This window comes from Centroberyx affinis, unplaced genomic scaffold, assembly GCF_046629955.1.
Source record: "Centroberyx affinis isolate AG114_WGS23_722 - 3 ecotype Tasmania unplaced genomic scaffold, CSIRO-AGI_Caff_v1 ptg001338l_1, whole genome shotgun sequence".
Lineage (NCBI taxonomy): Eukaryota > Metazoa > Chordata > Actinopteri > Beryciformes > Berycidae > Centroberyx > Centroberyx affinis.
In genome coordinates, this window is record NW_027279835.1 from 119,422 (window position 1) to 141,356 (window position 21,935).

Genomic DNA, 21,935 nt, shown 5'->3' on the forward strand with positions numbered 1-21,935 from the left:
ATGCGGGGCCCCCCCTTGTGCCAGGCCGACGGCCCCCGAAAGGAGGAGGGCTTTCTTCAGAGTTTCCGACGACGTCATGCTCCCCGGGCGAGGAAACTGGTCGGTGCCCCCCCCACCCCCCCCACCCCCTCATCTCACCCCCACCCCCCCGCCTGCCTGCGAGAGATATGTTTGTGGTTACTTTAATGGAGGAGTCCATAAAAATGTTGTTGTTTCGCAGCTACCGGTGAGAATTATGGCCGGGGTTCCCTGGAAATTACAATGCCTGCCCCCCCACCCCCCCCCACCTCCCCTCGCCCCGCCACCCCCCCCCCCCTCCACCCTCCACCCTCCACCACCGCCGAAGTTGGCAGCGCTGAGGAGAAAACACTCTCGCTCCCTGGAAGAGGTTCCACCTGTGTGTGTTAAACATCACAAATTTCACCAGCCTCAATGTTTCCCCTACATTAATAGAGCAGCAAGAGGTGCCTAACCCCCCCCCCACACACACACACACACACACACACACACACACCCACACACACCCTCCCATAGCTGGAAACTCTTGTACACAAGTCTGACAGCTATTGAAGAATCAACATCTGGCCTTATTGCTTACTCTCAGGCAAAAGATTCATTCAAATGTATCCATAACCGCTGGAAAGATGCCATTAGTCTTGAGTCATGAGGCTTGTTCTTGAGCAAAGGCTACATTAACTATTGTAAGGTTGTTATGGGCAATAATATTGGAGAGAAATTGAATAATATAATGATTATGCTAGCTATTCCTGAAATAATTACAGGGGTGTTCAAGTTCTTTATTGTCACATGCACAGAGAAAACAAGTTGCCCTGAACCATGGATGTTTGCTGTCCTCTCTGATGCCAAAAAGAAAAAAAAAGAGAATAAATATATAATGCATGTTCACTAGTATAGCATGAATGTAACATGTGCCACCATTTAGCACTAAAACTTCTAAACCTGCTTATAAATATCGACTACATTTCTGGGGACAAAGTGGAGCAATGACTGGCAAGATATTAGTATTGGCTTCCAAATGAATTAATGTTGAACTTGCTCACCATTATAATGCTAAGATTAAAATTTGGATTCATTTAGGTTAAAGATAAGTTGAGACCAACACCAAATGTATTATTCACCTCTGGAAAGATGCCAGCGGTTTTGAATCACTTGTCTTGTTCATAAGCAAATGCTGCAAGATCTATTATAAGGTTGTTATGGGCAACAGTGTTGATGACAAATGGAAAGATGGGATGATTATGTCCATCATCCCTGAACTATATGACATGTGAGAGTGTGAAAGATCTGGATTATACACATCTACATCTCCTCCTTTGTGACTGGTATAGATCTCATAAGGGAAATCAATAAGGGATAATGGCTTTTACCTGGATTCACCTCATCAGTGGAAGAAAGTAACACAAATATTAGACACAGATATGTTAGAAATCACACATCCTCTTTGTATGACAATGTGAAACCTTTGTCTAAGTGAGTCCAAATGTGAGTCTTTATCATTATAATGGAGAGCAAAATCAAGCAAAAATGTATTGGGTATTGATTTGGAAGCCATATCCAAAAAGAAAGCGTTCAGGACCAATGTTTCCTCTAAGTTGGTGGTTCTCAACGTGGGGTCCGGGGACCACCAGGGGTCCTTGAGTGGGTTCCAGGGGGTCCCCAGCAAAATGACGAGTTGTTAAACTTCAGCATTATTTCATTTCCAAGAAGTTGACACAATTAGAGAATGTAGAAGAATGACTGTTATCTCTCTACCTACAATACAGATAGTCATGGAATTCTGGACAAAATCATATCTAACAATAAAAAATATTCTCAGATTTTGGGTCTCATCAAATGGGGGTCCGTGGCCCTAATGTGGACCAAATTAGGGGTCCTTGATGTGAAAAAGGTTGAGAATCACTGCTCTAAGCTGATAGTTCGGTGACCTAAATCTTACTTCTCTCATAAGTAACTGCTCCACTTTGTCCTCAGACTCTTCTTCTATTTATATAAGCAGGTTTGGAAGTTTTGGATGCATGGGACTTTGCCATAGCGTGAACTGACACCCACCCACTCCAACTGGGAAGACCTGAGCACAAGTGATTGCCTCCCAGCATCCTGACCCTAATAGTGTACGCCTAGATCCTATAGCTCCTCCCTTGGATATACACAAGCTTAGGTTGAACTTCCATCAGATTGCTCAACCGCTCATTGCAATCCTCTTGGTTTTTCCGCCCCACACAGCCGCCGCCGCCGCCGCTTCTTCGAGTCCCTTTATCCACGGAGGAGGAGGAGAGGAGGATGCTGGCCAAACGCCGCGCCGTGTTGACGAGCCTGTCCCTGTGGACTATTTTCCTCTGCGGCGCCGACGTCCGCGCCAAGAAGCACCAGAACCACAGCGACGACGACGACGAGTCCTGGTCCGGGGAGAGCGTCTCCAGGGCGAGATGCGCGTCGCGGTGCCTCGGTTTGCACAGCGTCGCGGCGCTCTCCACACCGCTGCAGGTAAGCGCGGGGCGGGAGGGGGCGGGGGAGGGGATGGGGGACCCGAACGAGCGGCACCGGAGCGCGTCGGCATCCACATGGGGTTTCAAACTGTATAATAAAAGTTAACAGTAATGAAGTTCTTTAGTGATATGATGGGTGTCTGTGGGGTTTGGCAAGGTGCGCGCACTTGCCATGTCTTTGCCTAACTGAGTTTTTATTAAAGATGAAGCAGAAATGAGTGGGAACTTATTTGAAAGCCATATAAAAAAATTAATAAAATAAAAGATAAACTGATAGTTTGGTGACCAAATTATAATATTGGAAGCACTTTCTGACTACCATTTCTATAGTAGAATTAGACCGATATACTGTATAGGTTTGCCAATAGCCTATTGCAGTTATTCTCAACCTTTTTGATATCAAGGACCCTAATTTAGTCCACATTAGAGCCACGGACCCCCATTTGATGAGATTTTGTCTCTCGGATTCAAATCTGAGAATATTTTTATTGTTCGGTATGATTTTGTCCAGAATTCCATGACTATCTGTATTGTAGGTAGAGAGATAACAGAGAAACTATGATCAAAATAGTAATTCCTTCACATTCTCTAATTGTGTTAACTTCTTGTAAATTAAATAATGGTGAAGTTGAATAATTTGTTAATTTGCTGGGGACCCCCTGGAACCCTCTCAAGGACCACTGGTGGTCCCCGGACCCCATGCTGAGAACCACTGGCCTATTGGATATTGGCCAGTGTTTTCTACCTGATATAATTGAGGTTTCTCCCTGACCACAGCCTCATAAAAACAGTCTGTGAAACCTCACATGACATGTTATTTTCTTTGAGCGTTATATTTATCCATTTAATTGTTGCATTATGTTTTTTGTCAATTAACTGATCATTTAAAGGCAGTAATGTATCCCAGAGTTTCCCTACTATTGAATCATTTCAGTGGTCTGTGTTTCAGTGGAGAGTTTTATTGTCCCATGATGGTCTAAATGCTGTTTCAGAAGCTTTTTAAGATATTGAATATTGGTTATTGATATCGATAGTGCACTATAGATCTACAATGCACTCATAAGGAATTACAATGCACTCATAATTCCTTATGCTTATGGGAACACATAATACTGACACTATATCAGCACCCATGAAACATTATAGATGTAACTTGGATGGATTAAGTACAAGCATGAATGTTTATGACTATCAGAGGTTGTCCCATTGAGATTAATAGGCTGTCTGGCAACCTTTAGAGTGTCCTTACAATGCACTATAGACATGGCAGACATAGAAAGTGTTTCCATGATAATATCTTGTCAGTCATCAGTCATTCCTCCACTTTGTCCCCCAGAAATTTAGCCTATATTTATATAAGCAGGTTTGGATGTTTTTGTGGCAAATGATATTAGATGCAGGAACTTTGCTATATCTTAGAGTTTAGTGAATTGATATCAATTGCAACTTAGTTACTGAAAATATGTTGAAAAGTGGAAAGTATGTAGAGTGTGTATGCTCTACTTTACAAAATGTTTTTTTTATTGCAATAGGAAAAATCTGATGGCCTGTAGTGTCAACATAGTATATACTACTACTACTACTAACTGCTACTACCATCACTACTACTACCACTATTACTACTACTGCTACTACTACTACTACTACTACTAGTACTACTACTACCGCTACTACTACTACTACTACTAGTACTACTACTACCACTTACTACTACTACTACTACTGCTACTACTACTACTACTAGTACTACTACTACTACTACTAGTACTATTACTACTACTACTGTACTGCTACTGCTACTACTATTACTACTACTACTACTAGTACTACTACTACTACTACTACTACTTGTACCACTACTACTGCTACTACTGCTGCTACTACTACTACTACTACTACTAGTACTACTACCACTACTACTACTACTATTAGCCTACTACTACTGCTACTACTACTGTACTGCTACTGCTACTACTACTAGTACTACTACTACTACTGCTTGTACCACTACTACTGCTACTACTACTACTAGTACTATTAGCCTACTACTACTACTACTACTACTACTACTACTTGTGCCACTACTACTGCTACTACTACTAGTACTACTACTAAGAATGATAATAATAACAATAATAATAAGAAGAAGAAGAAGAAGAAGAGCTTACCTAATCAATTAACTGATCCCTCACGCACTTAATCAATCAATCAATCAATCAATCAATCAATCAATCAATCAATCAATAAATCACCCAGTCCATCAGTCACTCAGTGGATAGTCCTGGTTACTTTCTTTAAGTTATCAAATATGACAGTAAGCTTGTTATGCATTGTAATCAGCTTGACTCATCCACAATATGAGGACATGATATTCTGTAGACCCTCATTAAAAGTTTCCTGTGACTTTTGCTCAGCAGGGGCAAGGCCTGACCACAGGGCTTGTTATCCTGATTACATTATCCACACAGATCGCTCCTCTATCAGTAGCTATCCGCCCACACACACACACACACGCATAGACACAGATACTGCGGCCAAGTACCCCTTTTGCTCCAGCCAGACTTCATAGTGTATGCATACCCACTTAGAGCAATGATAACAGCGTAGGATGATGGTCCAAGGAGAAATGTGAGGAAATGCTGAATGCCTCTGTGATGTGTTGTCCTTTGAGGAACACTGAAGCTGCGTTCACACTACAGGCCTTCATGCCCTATTCTGAATTGCTGCTCATATCTGATTTTTCTGGATGACAGTTCTTATCTATTCTTGGATGTAACTCATATCCCGTAACAATGTGAACTGACAGCGATGTCGAAAACACAATAAGACAATAACAAAGATGTCACATCCGTTTTTTGTTTCCAACACGTTTCACTTAGGGTCTGTACCTTTGAGTTTTGAGTGAATTGAGGCGTCAAGTTGTTTGTCTTTCTTTCTGTTGTTGCGTCTCGTTGTCCTCAGATGAATAACATAACATTTACTTATTGTCATGGCAACGCTGACAAATTCTGATCTGACTGTTCAAATACAAGTTGCATATAGGTTGCATGCCTCGGGATCCAATTTTGTACCATGTGATCCAGATGGGAATTGCAAAAATACAACTTTGCAGCTTTCTGCTGTTCACAATGATTAGAAAACATCAGATCTGCGTCACATGTACAGGAAAAAAAATCATAATTGGGACACTTTGCTGCAGTGTGAACATAGCCTTAAGACATAGAGGTGCTATTGAAGAGCTTCATATTCGTTTGCATTGGATCTGGTTAACTTTACTGCCACCAAACCAAGCAGCACCTACTGCATCTTAAGCTTCAAATCCTGAAAAATGCAGGAATTCTGCCGTTTCTCTATTATGTCTTACAAGTCCTTTGGATGGGTGCTCACTACAAGATCTTTTCAGCTACAGTCGTGTGGGAGGATGTGATGTGAGACTCATTTTGGTGTGTCCATTGTGTGTGTGTCCATTCCTAGCCTCACAGTGCACGCCATTCAAGAGAAGTGAATCAGTGATAGTTCTGTGTTATCGGCAAAGGGGACGGCACGTCGTTTTTGCCTCTGAAGACTGACCTCATGGGACGGGGGGGCGGGGTTGGCCGAGGGGTCAGGGCGTGACCCGGATCGTCTCCCTCCAAACCCCATTGAATGATGGGACGGGGTCGGTCTAGACGGCACTGCCCCCTCTCCATCCTGTCGTAGATCATATCTGTCCGCAGCAATAGTGGCCATGGCTGAGTCACTTTTGGCCGGCAACAATAAGCTTCTGTTACCGCCAGACATAACAGCTTGGGTGCAATGTGAAAAAAAAAAAAAAAGCTGCGACTATTTCTGAGCAAATCGGTTAGGTATGGGGCGTGGGGGAACATTCTCAGGAAGTAGAGATGAGCCAAAAGTGGGCAACATCTCTGACAAAGAACATTTTATCTCCACTGATTTTGCCCCTTTACTTTCTACTGTTTGCTGAGCAGGCGGTTGGGGGTTAAACGCCTTGCTCCAGGGCAGCTAGGTGGTACTTGTGTGAGGGAGGAGAAAGCCGGGCCGGGGATTCACACCGGCAACCTTCACCTCGCGAATCGGCAAACCCCTAGAGGGAATAAATCTGAACTCGGAATCCATCATGGTACATAGTTATTGACGGAGCAAATGGAGATGGTTGAAAGGCTAGAAAAAAACAGACACATGCACACCAGACACTCACAACGTGCCATCCCACAACCAACCTCGTCAACCTCATCTTTTTTATTATTATTATGGTTATTCAGATGTTTCTATTGGCTTTCAAATGAATGATAAACACAGCGTTGTATTCACAGAGGGGAATTCCTGTCTGAAATCATGCCAAGCCAAATTTCTAGAAGAGTCTAGGTTTAGATGTGCCACGAACCCCTCTTGTCTTTCTGTGTAAATTCACTACCATTTTCACTTAACACTAGAAATGCAAATGCAGAATCTAACTGACATTGGATCTCAGAGGAACATTTTGAAAGCTTAGATGTTTCATTTCTAAAATTCAAAACAGCAGCCAAATGACGGCGGCTTGGCCTTTCTACTGTTAAAACTGAACAGAAATCAGAAAAACAATGACCCTTTTGCTTTAGAAGTGGATGATCTAAAGTTTTTCATGGCTTGGATGCTCCTTGTTCACAGTAAAAAAAAAAGTGAAAATTGTACTAATAGTTGTTTTGTATTTAGAGAACATGGCTCCTCTGAAACGAGCCAGTCAAACATGGTTGGTTTGTGATGTAGAAAACTGCCACCAATCATCTTATGTTTGGGGGTGGGGTTGGGGGGGCGGGGCCTCTAGTACTGCTAGCCAATCGGAGCAGTGGCTCTTTCTGGCTGCTAGAAACGCCCCCAAAACAGCCTGTAGCTCTTGAGGTGGGAGAGGGGCTTTCTAAAAACATTTGAGATTACTTTTACATGAAAAATGTTTACAGGTTTGTTTTATAGACTCAAGGTAATGATATAAAATAAAAATAAAAAGGAAAAGGACCCACCCTTTAAGTTAGGATGCCACTATCCAGGAACTGCCTTCTTATTATTATTATTCTTAGATTAGATTCGATGAAACTTTAAAGTAATAATCCGCAACTTTTTCATATAAATAAATGTCCATTTTGCTACTTTCTATCACTGATTGATGCCGTCCAATAGTGATTCAGCCTATACCCAGTTCATGAATGCTTTTACAGACAGGAGGTGATGCATTTTACATTTACAGAAGCAACAACAGCAGTTTGTTTGGAATAAATATGAGAAGGTTGATGAAATATAAGAAGCCACAGTCTACACTATTACTTTAACATTACAGTAAGTTGGGTCAGTGGCTACATTGAATGGAAAATGCCAAAAAACAATGACCACTTCTCACCAAAATCAAGCAAAACAAGAATTTTTCGGATTATTGCTTTGACATATAACACGCCTAAGAAATCAGACGACTGGGGTGCTGACGAGAAAACCAATTTGCCTCTTGAGTCACATTGAAAAGAACATACTGTATACGATCCTGACCAGTGCGACCTGACCAGTGATCCTGGATCTGCACTCATAATTCATAGAGGCTTGCAGCGTTCCGGCCCTGGCTCGTACTGGGAAACAATGAGAGACATTAAGTCCCACAAACTGGAGAAGAAAAACAGTCATTTGTCATCATACAGAAAAATAACAGTTATGGTGCACAGAGTGTGAACCCTGGAGCTCTATGATGTTCTCCTGACAAACTATAATTATGTTGCCTTGCTTTGAGCTGTGACAGGGCTGTAACCTGTAATTAGGACATTAACATGTATTCTTCTCCACTTAATTCAATTAGACTAGCTCATTCATTTCTGCCTCTCTTTCTCCCCTGCCTTTTCTTCTTCTCTTCAGAATAACGGATCCTTGGGCTGGTGTCACAACCACAAACAATGTGCAAAGGTAGGTATCACATATACTGCTGTATATACACATCTATACATGCATGCACAAAATGGGGAAATCTGAATTAAACCGCTTCAATTAGGTGATCAGTCTTCAGATAGGAAGTCATATGGGAATGCCGGTGCTTTCTAGTGCAATAAATCATTCTAGATCCAAGTGTGTGCACAGTGTGTGTGTGTGTGTGTGTATGCATGACTGCAGGTACACGTGTGCACCTGGGTGTGTTGTGTTGTGTGTGTGTGTTCATTTATGTGCTGCTTGCTTTCCGGTGCAATAAATCACTCCACATACAAACAGATGACAGTGTGCGCTCATATATGTGTGTGTGCACACGTGTGTAAAGCATGTGTAAACCCGGGTCGCAGCGTGTGTGTGTGTGTGTGTTTACGTGCGTGCTGGTAGTGGTTATTACCCATTTCTTCGTTGCACCATTCATCACCAAACTAGGCATTTTATTTCCCGACGCTCTATACATCACAGGAGCTAGCAGTTCGCGGCTAATACATCAATGCTAGTGAAAGACCCAGGCAGTAATAGATGGAATACACACTTGGCAAAGCTTCCCCCCTGTGATATTATGCTAATATAATAAAGCTTCCCTCGGTAACGTTCATGACATTATGCTGAGATAATTTTATTTCACATCCAATATGCGACTACTTAGCCTCACTCTGGCATTTTTTGATATTTAACGGTCCCCACGAGTAATATTGTCTTCTTGTTGAGCAATGGAGATATTAACGCGCTTGAGCAGCCTCTCACTTTGGTAACCGTGCGATCCTAGTGATGGGTAATTGTGGTGACATGTTGGCGCATTAGACTTTCCCCAAGCTGCATTATTAAGAGCTCCCAACGCGCGATGTGCGGGCCCTTTAATGAACGATCACAGGGAGAAAATGGTTTGATAGCGGCGTGAATTAGTTCATGATACCGAGCGCTGCCTCATCCCATTATGCGCCGAAGACAACAGTGTTTTCATCGGTCCGACAATATCTCTGTGCTTTGGTGTTGTGGTGGAGAAGCTCACATACTGTATAGACACATACACTGACTGTACATCTTCCTGATATTGCACAATCCACATCTCAACTATCTCAAAGCTTAGAACTCCTCTAACTCGTCTGCTTCTCTTTATCTCCATCTCCTCCTTTGTGATTGGTACAGATTCAATAAGGGAAATCAATAAGGGATAGTGGCTTTTACCTGGATTCCCCTCATCAGTGGACTTCATGAAAAGAGGACATGTCCCTGATATTTTGTACATTCAGTGTAAGTCCCGTCACCGGCCCGCGGAGACAAAAGTCACGATCCGACTCCATTTCAGATTCCACTGGAACATTTTGACAACTGCCAACTTAGCAAATTAAAAAAACCCCTCGGATGAGTTTCTCCAAAGGTCAAATCCTCCAGTATACTCAGAGTGAAGCTTTTATAGCGCCTTTTTTTTACCTCGGGTAGAGCAGCATTCCCCTTTTAGTGGCTTTTAGTTGCGAGAGCGCTCCAGATTACACTCCTCTTTAATGGTGGTTAATTGTGAAATGAGAGGCTCTTACGGCGCGATGGGAAATCGATGCATTCCCCCCCAAAGGATACCTCAATAAGTGCAATTTGTTCCACGGCACCCTTACCCCCCCCCCCCCCCCCCCCCCGTGCTCTTAGTTTTTCATCAGCGCACACCACCAGAACTTTAAATTTAGATGTGGTAAAAGCTGTCACAGTTGCTCTGCGATGACAGGTGTTCTCTGAAGTATTGCCACTGAGCGCCAAAGTCTTTCATCTTGTTTGCAGCATCTTGATCAAAGGCAATTTTTCATTTGCGGAAGCCATAGCTTGTCTACGTCAAGGCTGCGGTTTGCTTTGTTGTGCCGCATTGTTTATTTTGGAGGGTTCGTGAGTCGACGTTGGAATGGCTCTTTCTGTGTAAATAAGGCCTGCTATGGATTCTCCTGATTGGCTGCATATGTCTGCTGCGTAAACATAAACTGCTATTAAAACCCTTGATCTGTTTGCAGCGTTAAGCATTGGCTGGTATTCATAAAGGATCACAGAGATTTGGTTCTTAGTCGGGGGATTTCACCTTTTTAGGGTTTTGTGTATGATGTTGTCAAGGAGGGCCCTAAGCCTGGTGCTTGATAGGGAAGCAGTGATAGCACTTTTTCACTGCTGATGCAAAATTTTGAACATTAAAATTTGAGTATCTGTACTTCACTAGTAGTCATTAGACAAAGATGATGGGATAACACTTTACAATAAGGGTCACTAAGTTAAGGGTTAGTTAATGCATAATAAGGGTTAGTTAATGCTTAATAAGCATTAACTAATCCTTAATTAACAGTTAACTAATGTGTAATTTACTAATGGTGTTCATGTTAACTAAGGTATTAATTTATACATTATTTAATAGTTTATAAAGATGACTATTAAATAATGTATAAATGAATACCTTAGTTAACATGAACACCATTAGTAAATGATTACCAGACACATTAGTTAACTGTTAATTAACTTAGTGACCCTTATTGTAAAGTGTTAAAGTGTTAATGATGGAGATATAAGACTTTTTTTTCTCTATTCAAGAGATCTAACATCCTTCCAGGGGTAAAAAAAGGCAGAAAATCAAACCACTTTGCTTTGATTTCTGACACTACTCTTGGCATTGGGGTTTATTATTGGGGAAATTGCTGCAACCCTATTTTAGGCTGGTAATGGACCACTAGCAGGGCCAATACCAGTATCGATAGATCCTTAGCCCAGCTCTTCTGCTCAGAGAAGCTTGATGAGAAGCTTGTTGAAGCCTGTTGAAGCCTGTTGAAGCTTGTTGCTGCGAGACAGTCCATTACTTTGGCTCGTGACCATTTGGCCCCGCGTCGTCCTCGTGGACCCTGGCGGTAATGAGTGCTTGTTAATCCTTCTGTCACTATCTCCTCCAGGCAGACGGCCATTTGCAAGTGCCAGAGTTGATTAGCGACACGCGCTCCCACACAGTCCAGTCCAGTCCGGCCCTCGTTTAGAAAGAGCTTTAAGATGGCACTACTGTAGCGTTTGAGCCGTGGTGGGACGTCGTGTGTGTGCGCGTCCACGCTGGCCTGGACGATCGGTATCGAGCTGGGGTGACGCGACCTTCTCCGAGCCCCATTTCAATAGCCTTTGGCGGTCTTTAGTGGACTCCCAGTACTCCCTGTAGCCTTGTTGGGATGTGTGACTAAGAGCCAGACGTCCTTTACTTTCGCCCTCCCTCGCCTCGAACTCGCACTTTCGAGCGCATAAAAATACGTGTGAAATAATTTGCCGTAATTCGCTCCGTGGAAAAAGCTGAGGTCTTGTCCGTGTGGACGTTTAAAGGTCTGGAACACCCTCAAAGATGTCGCAAGTTGCTTGAAACAGGAAGCCAGAATCGAAAACAGGGCCTATTTCCTCTCTGAGGGAGTTTGCCTGGGCAGGGAATCAAACGGCGGCGCGCACCGAAAGAACAGCATTATGCACGGTCAGCAGAGAAGTCGCTCGGTCCATTATCTCCGGTCAGTCATGGAGGACTGGACTGCACTCGCCTCCCAATACACACACACACACACACAATGGAATGACCAGCTGCACACTGCAGCCCTTGCATTGTTTCCCCAACTAAAAACAAGTCATGTCCCGTGCGCCAAAAGAACAGCTTGGATCCCGAACGACCTCAAACCTGGATCTAAATTCTGCAACCGAGACAAAAATACCTCCCGCCACCGGTGGGACTTTAGGTGTTTTCTCTAATCTCTCTCGACCACATCACAAAGTTCCCCCTAAGTCAGCTTTATTTGCGGTATAGTGGAAAGGAATGCTTGATTTGAGCTTGAAATGGGGCGGAAAACTAACTGACGCCGAGGTACAATGGGAATGGCACGAGAGTGGGAACGTCAGCCCGGATTAGTGGGCGAATCTTCTTCTGGAGACCAGGGAGGGTAGATGGGAGATGGCAGGGCTGGCACAAGGCTATCAGACATGCTTCAAGGACCCTCTCCGCCCCTTACCAGCAAGAGCTGTGTATGGGGTGTGTAGAGCATAGTCCATTTGGCAGCAACTTTTCTTCCCTGTCTACTCTTACCCTGTACTGGTACACAGCACTGGTGCTCACTCTGAGGCAACCTAGACCCTCCTCTGTTAGAGCCTGTACCTATAAATGTGTACACACTACCACACTCAGTACACAGTGCATATAGTGGAGAGTATATATTCAATGTAGGGTTCGGCTAATATGAGTTTTTGAAGGTTGATTCTGATACTGGAATTTGCCAATATTTCCAATATTTCTTGCTGATATTCAATACGTTTAAATCTGACCATTTTGGTGCCAAAACATTCCTAAAAATTCCAAGAATTTGGTGTTTCCTCCAGAATTGTAATTCTTATCAGGGTTGAAACACCTCTGAAACAACATTTAGACCATGGGACACTAAAACTTGTCATTGGAACCCAGCATAATAATATATGATGATGATAATAAGTCATATACAACCAGTGTAGTATTGATCAGTTCTACAGTAAAATGTAATAAATCAAACTGCATCCTATCCATCATATCAGAGGTGGACCACACTGACCGGACCAGATCTGATGCTGAAAGGCCTGATATATGAAAGGCCTGATATATCAGCAAATACATCCGTCTATAACCCTAAATATTTTTTCTTTGTGGTAATTATTAATCATTATTGTGAAATAATGATGCAGGCTTACAGAGTTGATGGAGTTTTGCGGTTTAAAGCTCATGACAATTCAACATTTAACAGGACTGAAATTCAGAGTTGGATTCTGCACACATGGGGAGTAGGGGAGGAGGAGGTGGTGGAGGAGGGGGTTTGGGGTGTGTGTGTGTGTGTGTGTGTGTGTGTGTATGTCGGGGGGGGGGTTGAGCAGGATGGAATGGAGCTTTTCGCAGTTCCAGGATTGTTGCAGTGCAGCGCCCGGGGGCGAACTCAGTAGGATCTCCTGCATTTTGTGTGTAAAGCGAGTGCCTCAGCTGTATTTAAAGGTGGGCCTCCTTCCTACAAATTTATTCATAGTTTCCAACAACTATTACATCCCTCACACACAATACACACACACACACACACACACAAATACACATACCCTTCACAGCTGTTAAAAATAATCGCATTCCCCTTGTTCGCTGTGAGACGATGCCCCAGGAAGATGAGAAATCCCAATCCCTTCCAGAGCTTTTTCGGAAAGCCGCCACTCCCTCAGCCTCTGAGAAAAACAAAGTTCTTCTAGCCTGTATGCTGTGCAAAATCTCAAAAGTCGGAGTGTGCTGATCGAGACGTTTTCTTTCTCCGTAACAGAATGAATGTCGGAAAACCGCTCATTCCCTGAAAACTCTCCGTAATTTCGAGTTCGTTCAGAGTTTACAGTAATTCCCGAACTTTCCAGACAACCCGCCTCGTCCTTGCGATGCCACTGTATGTTGCTCTCCTCCCCACCATGGCCTCCGCTGTTTCTCACTACAGCATGAAATTACAATCGGTACACACTCCCCTGGGCTGCCTCTGCTTACTGGTGCAGGATTCGGCTTTATGGTAGAGGGGCAACGACGCTAATTGGTGACATGCTCCAGAAACGGCGTGCTAAAGCAGCAGAAAACATTCATTAGCTTTCCACTGGAGCTTCCCGCCAGACTTTTAGTCCGGTGAAAGCTCGAGTAATGGGGTTGCTCATGTCATATTCATGCCAACGTTAGAGTATTTGTTAGGAAATTAAAGCCTGTACTTACATATAGCACCAAGCATCTCATATTGTTGTTATAACTCGCTTAGGATTGACCAGCTAAACCATTTAAAGGTGCAATAAGTACGATTTTTCCTGCCCCATAGCACAAAATGACCATAATATATCTGTGGGGGTTGATCGGGTGGTTGATTAGGGCTGAACGATTTTGAAAAAATATCTATATTGCGATTATTTTGACTGATATTGCAATTGCGATATGATTTGCGATATTAGAGGGAATGCTAATTTTTACATCATTATTCTCATTTTCATTGAAAAACGTATTAAAATGATTATGGTGTGATTTTTGCGGGGATCTATACCAAACAAAGATGTTTTCTTAAGTCTGTAGGATATGATGTGTAGGCCAGGACATCTCTGCAGCACCACAATATTTCATTTAAAATGGTATTTTGACACACATTTCACCTTTAACAAATATTGCGCCTACTGCAATTTCAAAATTGCAGTAGGCCATATTGTGTTTTCGATAAAATTTCGATTAATTGTTCAACCCTATTGTTGATCAATAAAAACGCAAATGCAAAAGCAGTATTATTATTCCAGTATTTAGCATGGTGATATATTCGCTCTTCACTAGACGTTTCTGTTGGATCTCTGCTCTAGTTAGCTAGCTTACTCTTCTACATTGGGAAAATGTGACTTTATTGTCAATTACAGGCCACCGTAGCTCAAGGGGTTGGGAGAGGTGGGGAGATAAGTTTTATATATGTTGTTGCAATTCCTATTGGTTGCCAATAGAGGTCGATAAAGGTAAAAATATTACTTGTCACTGTTATCACATGAAAACCTTGCAGCTCCAGGTAGATTCTTGAGTGTGCTTCATTTTCTTAATCAAATTGCGTACATGTTTGTTTATTTTATTTACTGAGACGGTTTCATGATGCCAAAGGCCCATGAGATCCATTCAAAACCAATTGAATATTTCTTCTTAATTCCTGAAATGTTGACATATTGGAAATGCAAAGTTCTCATCTGGCATCAGGATCATAGATTTTGATCTGAAGGGCAAAGCTGATCTTCGGTCAGCGCTGCTTGATAAATCCCAGGCCTGGTTAGAGCTTCAGGCACTAATGATAAAAGTCCCATTCTGAATGATTCATATTAGCATGCAGGAGGAGCTGGCGTTACCTGTAATGGAGCTGTGTCACTAAATGAAATTATCTAACACCCCGACTCTATCTCGATTTGGGATTCTGCGAAAAGCTGTCCGCCAGCGAAACATTTTACTCATAGCCTATCTAGTAAGATAGATTCCCCTCACATCTCCGGGTAAGATGAATTGCTATTACACCATATTCATATCTCGCAGTAATCTTTGTCATTACTCACGCTAGTTTCTTTCACTTCCACAGTGCCTGGAGCCCTGCAAAGACTCCTGGGACATGAAGAGGAAAAGCCAGTGCAGAGAGCTGTGTGAGGTACACTGTGACACTCTGGACAGTTTCTATGTAGTGAGGCTTCATGAGGTTTTATGGGGTCACCATCCTTCAGCCAGTTGATTCAAAACACTCTCTCATGCATTTTTTAACATAGACTCCATGTTAAAAAATGTATCAGTCAAATGTCAGCCTTCAAAAATCTATCAATCAGTCAAATCCTACTACATAGCTCTAGTAGCATTTGACCAATATGGATTTTTGAAGGCTGATACATATATATTTGGATTGAATCTCTCAATAGCTGAAATTTTGTGTTGTTTATTGTTTATGGGAAGACATTAACCTGAGAATGTGACATTTTGATTGGATTCCACACAAGTATGCATGAATTAACATGGATTTCAATGGAGAATTTTAGTGTCCTATGATGGTCTAAATCAGTGGTTCTCAACGTGGGGTCCGGTGACCACCAGGGGTCCTTGAGGGCATCCCAGGGGGTCCCCAGCAAACTGATGAATCGTTAAACTTCAATTATTTCATTTACAATAACAATTATAGAATATAGGAGACTGACTATTTTGATCATAGTTTCTCTGTTATCTCTCTCCCTACAATACAGATAGTCATGGAGTTCTGGACAAAATCATATCTAACAATAAAAATATTCTCAGATTTGGGTCCGAGGGACAAAATCGCATCAAATGGGGGTCCGTGGCTCTAATGTGGACTAAATTAGGAGTCCTTGATATGAAAAAGGTTGAGAACCACTGATCTGAATGTTGTTTCAGAGGCTTCTCCACCCTGACAAGAATACAATTCAGCGGGAAACACTGAATAATTTTGGGTTGGAGCTGAAATCCTTTTCAGCTCCAACCCAAAAATATCGGCATCAGCCTTTAGCAAACTCTCTTACCGGGGTAACCCTAACTATGACCCTTGTCCTCCTCAATCCCACGTAGCGATCCTTTCCCAAGAAGCACTGGGAGTGCGTGACCAGCTGCGAGTTCCTCCGCTCGGTGCTGGCGGTGAAGCAGGGCGACTGTCCGCCCCCGGAGAGAGCCAGCGGCTTCGCGGCGGCCTGCGTGGAGAGCTGCGACCACGACCGCGAATGCCCCGCCCAGAAGAAATGCTGCTCCAACGGATGCGGACACACTTGCCAGCCTCCCAAAAACCTTTACAAGGGTATGCAGAGCCATGAATATTAGCCTAACATGAAAGAAACAACACAGCTTTCCTGTTCAACTGACGCTAAGAAATTAGCCCGCTTGCCTTGGGTGGTGATGGAGTTGTAAATTAAAATTTGGGTAAACAACCTCTTGTTAGTGATTATATTAAGGAAAACAACCACCAATACAAAAATGACAAATATTCGTGACACATTAATTTTTGCTGATTTCCCCTTTAAAGACCCCTTTTGATACAAGTTACTATGCTGTATGAATTTCCCTCATAAAGATTTATGTCAGCCTAAAAAAAAACATGGGTAGCCATAAAAGGTTTAAGTATCCTCACATAGATTCTTGTAGAGTAAAAAAAAAACATGAACATTTATAATTAATGCAGATGTAAAAAGACATTTTACCGCCTCAAGACTCATGTTTAACTCACATACTGGCAATTGTTGGCAGTGATGTACAGGTAAATAAAAAGAAGGGTAAACTGCAATATTACTTCCAGTTAGTGATCACCATAAGGGAAATAACCACCAATATAAGCAAAAATCTATTATATTTTCATAAATTAGAGGTGAATGCAATGCGTTTCTCCCTTAAAACACCCTATCCTCATATAACATACATCAGGTTTATGTCACTTACGGTGATATACACTTGTCATGACATTCATGCCAATCTAAAAAGGTGACATCCCGGGTCTAGGGCCTTTAGTGAGATAAATGAGGTATTTTCCAGGTGGAAAATCGCTTGTTTAACAAGCAGTCTGTGACTAAAAGCTCCTGTATCGCTCTGCTGAGTCAGGTGGAGCTTGCCCTAGTTAGGCCTCCATTGTTAGAAGCGAGATCAAAGAGACCTGAGGAAAAATAGATCCTGTGAGTTTGCGGCATTAGGTTCAGACTGCACTGCCGGTAACAAACATGATGGGAGAAAAATGATCTGGGGAAACTAATTTGTCCTTTTCACACTGTGGCACTGAGTGAGCCATTGAATCCCGGCTGCCCCGGGGGAGGCTGGCTGCAGCCGGCCACGTGTCTGTCTGCCCTCTCTGATGGGACACGTCCAATATGGGCAGAGAATTCGAAGAGGGATATGGGACAAGACAAATTATAATCACAATAGGGGTTAGAATCATATCGGTTTGCTGATATATGGGGCCGATATTGGCATTTTATTAAAAATCAGATCTGGTCCAGTCATCCACCTGATATGATGCAGTTTGATTGATTACATATTTATTGTAGAATTCATCAGTACTACACTGGTTGCCTATGGGAAGCCCTTAACTGATTCTAATGAGACATTTTGATCAGATTCCACATGAGTATTCATGAATATATTTCAGTATTTTAATAAAGGAATTTTTGGCATGTAAATGGTCATGTTTAAAGATACTGAATATCAGCACCAGCATCACTGAAATGTGACATATTTACTACTACAAGCCTAATTTATTTGAAAACAGAAATGTTAACTGATTCATTTGTCAACTATGTTACAAGCTCATTTCATTGTTTTTTAGTTGTAATTAAAATCAGAGGAAAAAACATTATTCTCAGTGATCTCCAGCTTATTTTTTTAAAGAAATTCCAATTTCAGTCCAAAACATTATGATTGTGTTTGCTCACTTTGATCATGTATGAAAATAAAAAAAGCATTTACAAATGCAAAACACAAAATGTCTTACAACTGTAGAATTACCCAAAAAATATTGGCTATCAGTGGCTTTTATTCAGGATTTTGTATATTATTTGCCTTTAAAAAACTGTATAGATCAAACCATAATAATCACCATGTATACAGTTTCTACTGGACTTTTCAATTCCAGACACCAAGGCAAGGCAAGGCAGCTTTATTTGTATAGCACGTTTCTTACATAGCAGCAATTCAAGGTGCTTTACATTGACATAGGCAGATAAAATACATTAAAATACATTAAAATACACAGACATTACATTGCATTTGAATACATAAAAAAATACATAAAAACATTCTTCTTCTTCTTCAATTCTGTTAATTCTACCATCCACTTTGGAAGGTAGCCAAGCAGCATCTTTACAATTTATTCTATTTAAAAGAAACAGATCAGTTCAGTTGCACAATAAGACCGCGTTCCTCTCCCAGGTTCTCCTCTGAAGCCGAGGAAGGAGCTGGGCTTCGAGGAGCTTCCCTCCGGCCAGCTGGAGGTCCGCTGGTCCTCCCGCTTCAACATATCGGCCGAGCCCGTGGTCTACGTGCTGCAGAGGAGGTGGAACTTCGGCATCCAGCCCAGCGAGGACACCGCCACCTCCTGGCAGGTGGTGGCACAGGTTAGTCGACAAGGCAAAATGGGATAAAATGTGAAGCACAAAAATCTGAGGCCTAAAATGTAGCTGAACGTTGGAGACGAAAGTCCAGGACAAGTGCACATCACTGAGGTACACCGCTGTCTCCATGCACATCAACTTTAAATGTAGCTGTTGTCATGTGAAAACCTCATAAAACCAATTTTGGGGATTTTCATGTTTTAACTTCAATTGAAGGATTAGTTGGTCTTCTGTGGGTTGAGAAAATTCTCCAGCCCTTCAGCTCATAAAACCATTTCAAAATCCATTGGATAACCTCAAATATATGGTGGTCAAGTTGAAAATAAGGCTATTTTTCTGAAGCTTAAGCTTCTGAAAAGTTGACATTATGGAGTCGCAGAGTTTTCGCTGTGCAAAGTGTGTATCTGAATCTGTATTCAAATACAGCGCCACCTACATGAGGACTTCCTTAACAACCATACATCATCTTTAGACATACTATTTAGGTTTTTTGAAATATCAGAGTACTCATGTCTGGTCTTGCTGCCTTTCTTATTCAACCCACCACCCATCCTAACTCATCCTAGACCACAGAGCAGGGAGCCAGACTGGCCGACACCCGGCCGGGCCGCTGGTACCAGTTCAGAGTGGCGGCGGTCAACACCCATGGGACCAGAGGTTTCACCACGCCCAGCCGACACATCCACTCCAGCAGAGGTCAGACAGCATGACTTGCCTGTGTGTTTGTGTGTGTGTGTGTGTGTGTGTGTATTACTATTGCTATGAAGAGCAAATGTCCTCACAAGGAGAGAAATTTGAAGAAAGTCCTCTCTAAGGTCTTTTTGGCCAGTCCCCACTTCTACAAGGGGCTAGTTTAGGGTTAAGATTAGATTTATGATTAAGTTTAGGTTAGGGTAATGGTTAAGATTAAAGGAATAAACCAAATTTTTGGTACATTGCCCTATTGGTCAAAACCAAAATCATCTGTGTGTCCCTGGTAGATAATTGGCTCTGGTTCTCGATGCTAACACTTTAGCATACACTATGTTGAGTTATAGTAGGCTCCATGCTAACACTTTAGCATACACTATGTTGAGTGATAGTGGGCTCCATGCTAACACTTTAGCATACACTATGTTGAGTGATAGTAGGCGACTAGCATTATCTTAAAAGTGAGAAAATGGGAACTTGTAGCAGCCCTATAGCTAAATCTTAAATGTTATGCAGCTAAGTCTGGTAGTTTTGTGTTGGAGAATTTACATAAAATATGGTACAAATATGGTACAAAAACAGCTACTGTTTTGATCTACCGGGGACCTCGCGCCCTGTTTCCATAGGAAGTGAAAGTGGTGGGCAACGCAAGACCTCATACAACTAACACTGCACAGCAGATGAATATGTGGTTGCTCACTGAAAGTAGTTCCAAAAATATGACTGGCTACATCAGCTATATTCAGTTAATGATATTTCATTTTTTTATTCAGCAGTTAAAAACTAGGAACACCTTTGTTTATTACCAAAAGGTCAGTCTCACTATCACTCAACCCTAGTGTATGCTAAAGTGTTAGCATGAAGCCTAGTACCACTTCTCATAAGTATAGTCATACAAACCTGTGTGTGTGTGTGTGTGTGTGTGCGTCTATGTCTGTGAGTGACAGAATGGGAGTGAGCGAGATTGGCAGTGTCATCCCGAGGAATCATTGTATTGACTCTAATGAAGTAGAATCTGAATTAATTGCATTGGCTGCTGGCCATCGGTTCTCCCCTGTGTAGCTGTAATGGACATTTGTTATTTCATTTCATGCTATAACAAAATCAAGCGTGCCTCCCCCTCCATAACAATAATAATAATAATGGGAAAATAATACGGACATCTCTGTCATTCTGGCATATAATATCCTAGAGGGAAGTCTTTACTGTGATTATGGGGATAATAAAAGCAATTATAGTAATATTCACATATGTCATCTAGATCTAAAAAGGTCATTCTATGTATTTTTTTACACTGAGGCCAACCATATGAAAAATGTTTGCACTTTTAGTTTTGTAAGGCACTTTGGATAAAAGTGACCGCCAAACGTCTTCAAACCAGTTCAAAGGTGTGAACACTTCCAATTTGTTGCTCTGACGGTTATTCCCATATGACCTGAAAGCAGCATCAGTATATAATATTATAATGTTGCTCTCTGTCAGTGACTGTGCATGGATGAATATTTCCAACATCTCCTTCCCCCCCCCCCCCGCAGACCCCTCCAGTCCCCCGGCTCCCAGCGAGCTGAGGGTGGCCAACATGACCTTTGGCCCCGGCAGGGCGGTGTCTGCCAGGCTCCAGTGGAGCGTGCCTGCCGACCTGGATGTTCCCGTCCACCACTACAAGGTTTCCTGGAGCTGGACCGCCGCCGGAGAGCCCTCGGCTTCATCCTCCACCAAGAGGAGGAAGACGGTCAGAGCGGTAAGGACAGCCAAACGCTACAGCCCTCTGCAAATGTCTGGGGAGTCTTGTTCCTGTTAGTGTTTGAAGGATATATGAGCTAACGGCTACACCTCATGTGACACGCCATGTAGTGCAGTGATTCTCAACCTTTTTCATATCAAGGACCCCTAATTTAGTCCACATTGGGGCCACGGACCCCCATTTAATGACATTTTGTGTCTCAGACCCAAATCTGAGAATTTGTCCAGAATTACATGACTGTCAGGTATTGTAGAGAGATAACAGTGAAACTATCACCAAAACAGTCATTCTTCTACATTCTCTAATTGTTTTAACTTCTTTTCAATTAAATAATGGTGAAGTTTAACAATTCATCAATTAGCTGGGGACCCCCTGGAACTCCCTCAAGGACCCCTGGTGGTCCCCGGACCCCACGTTGAGAACCACTGATGTAGTGTATGGTATGT

General features: G+C 42.4%; 1 protein-coding gene across 1 annotated transcript in view; it reads left to right on the forward strand.

The window, feature by feature from the left end:
• The window catches only part of LOC139649407 (anosmin-1-like), a 30,985-nt gene continuing 9,050 nt past the window's right edge, over positions 1 to 21,935 (forward strand). Inside the window, exons 1-8 of the mRNA XM_071525796.1 lie at positions 1 to 99; positions 2,245 to 2,505; positions 8,379 to 8,426; positions 15,551 to 15,616; positions 16,537 to 16,759; positions 18,874 to 19,058; positions 19,622 to 19,751; positions 21,281 to 21,486. Coding sequence (XP_071381897.1) covers positions 1 to 99; positions 2,245 to 2,505; positions 8,379 to 8,426; positions 15,551 to 15,616; positions 16,537 to 16,759; positions 18,874 to 19,058; positions 19,622 to 19,751; positions 21,281 to 21,486 — 1,218 coding nt within the window. The remainder of the gene's footprint in view (positions 100 to 2,244; positions 2,506 to 8,378; positions 8,427 to 15,550; positions 15,617 to 16,536; positions 16,760 to 18,873; positions 19,059 to 19,621; positions 19,752 to 21,280; positions 21,487 to 21,935) is intronic.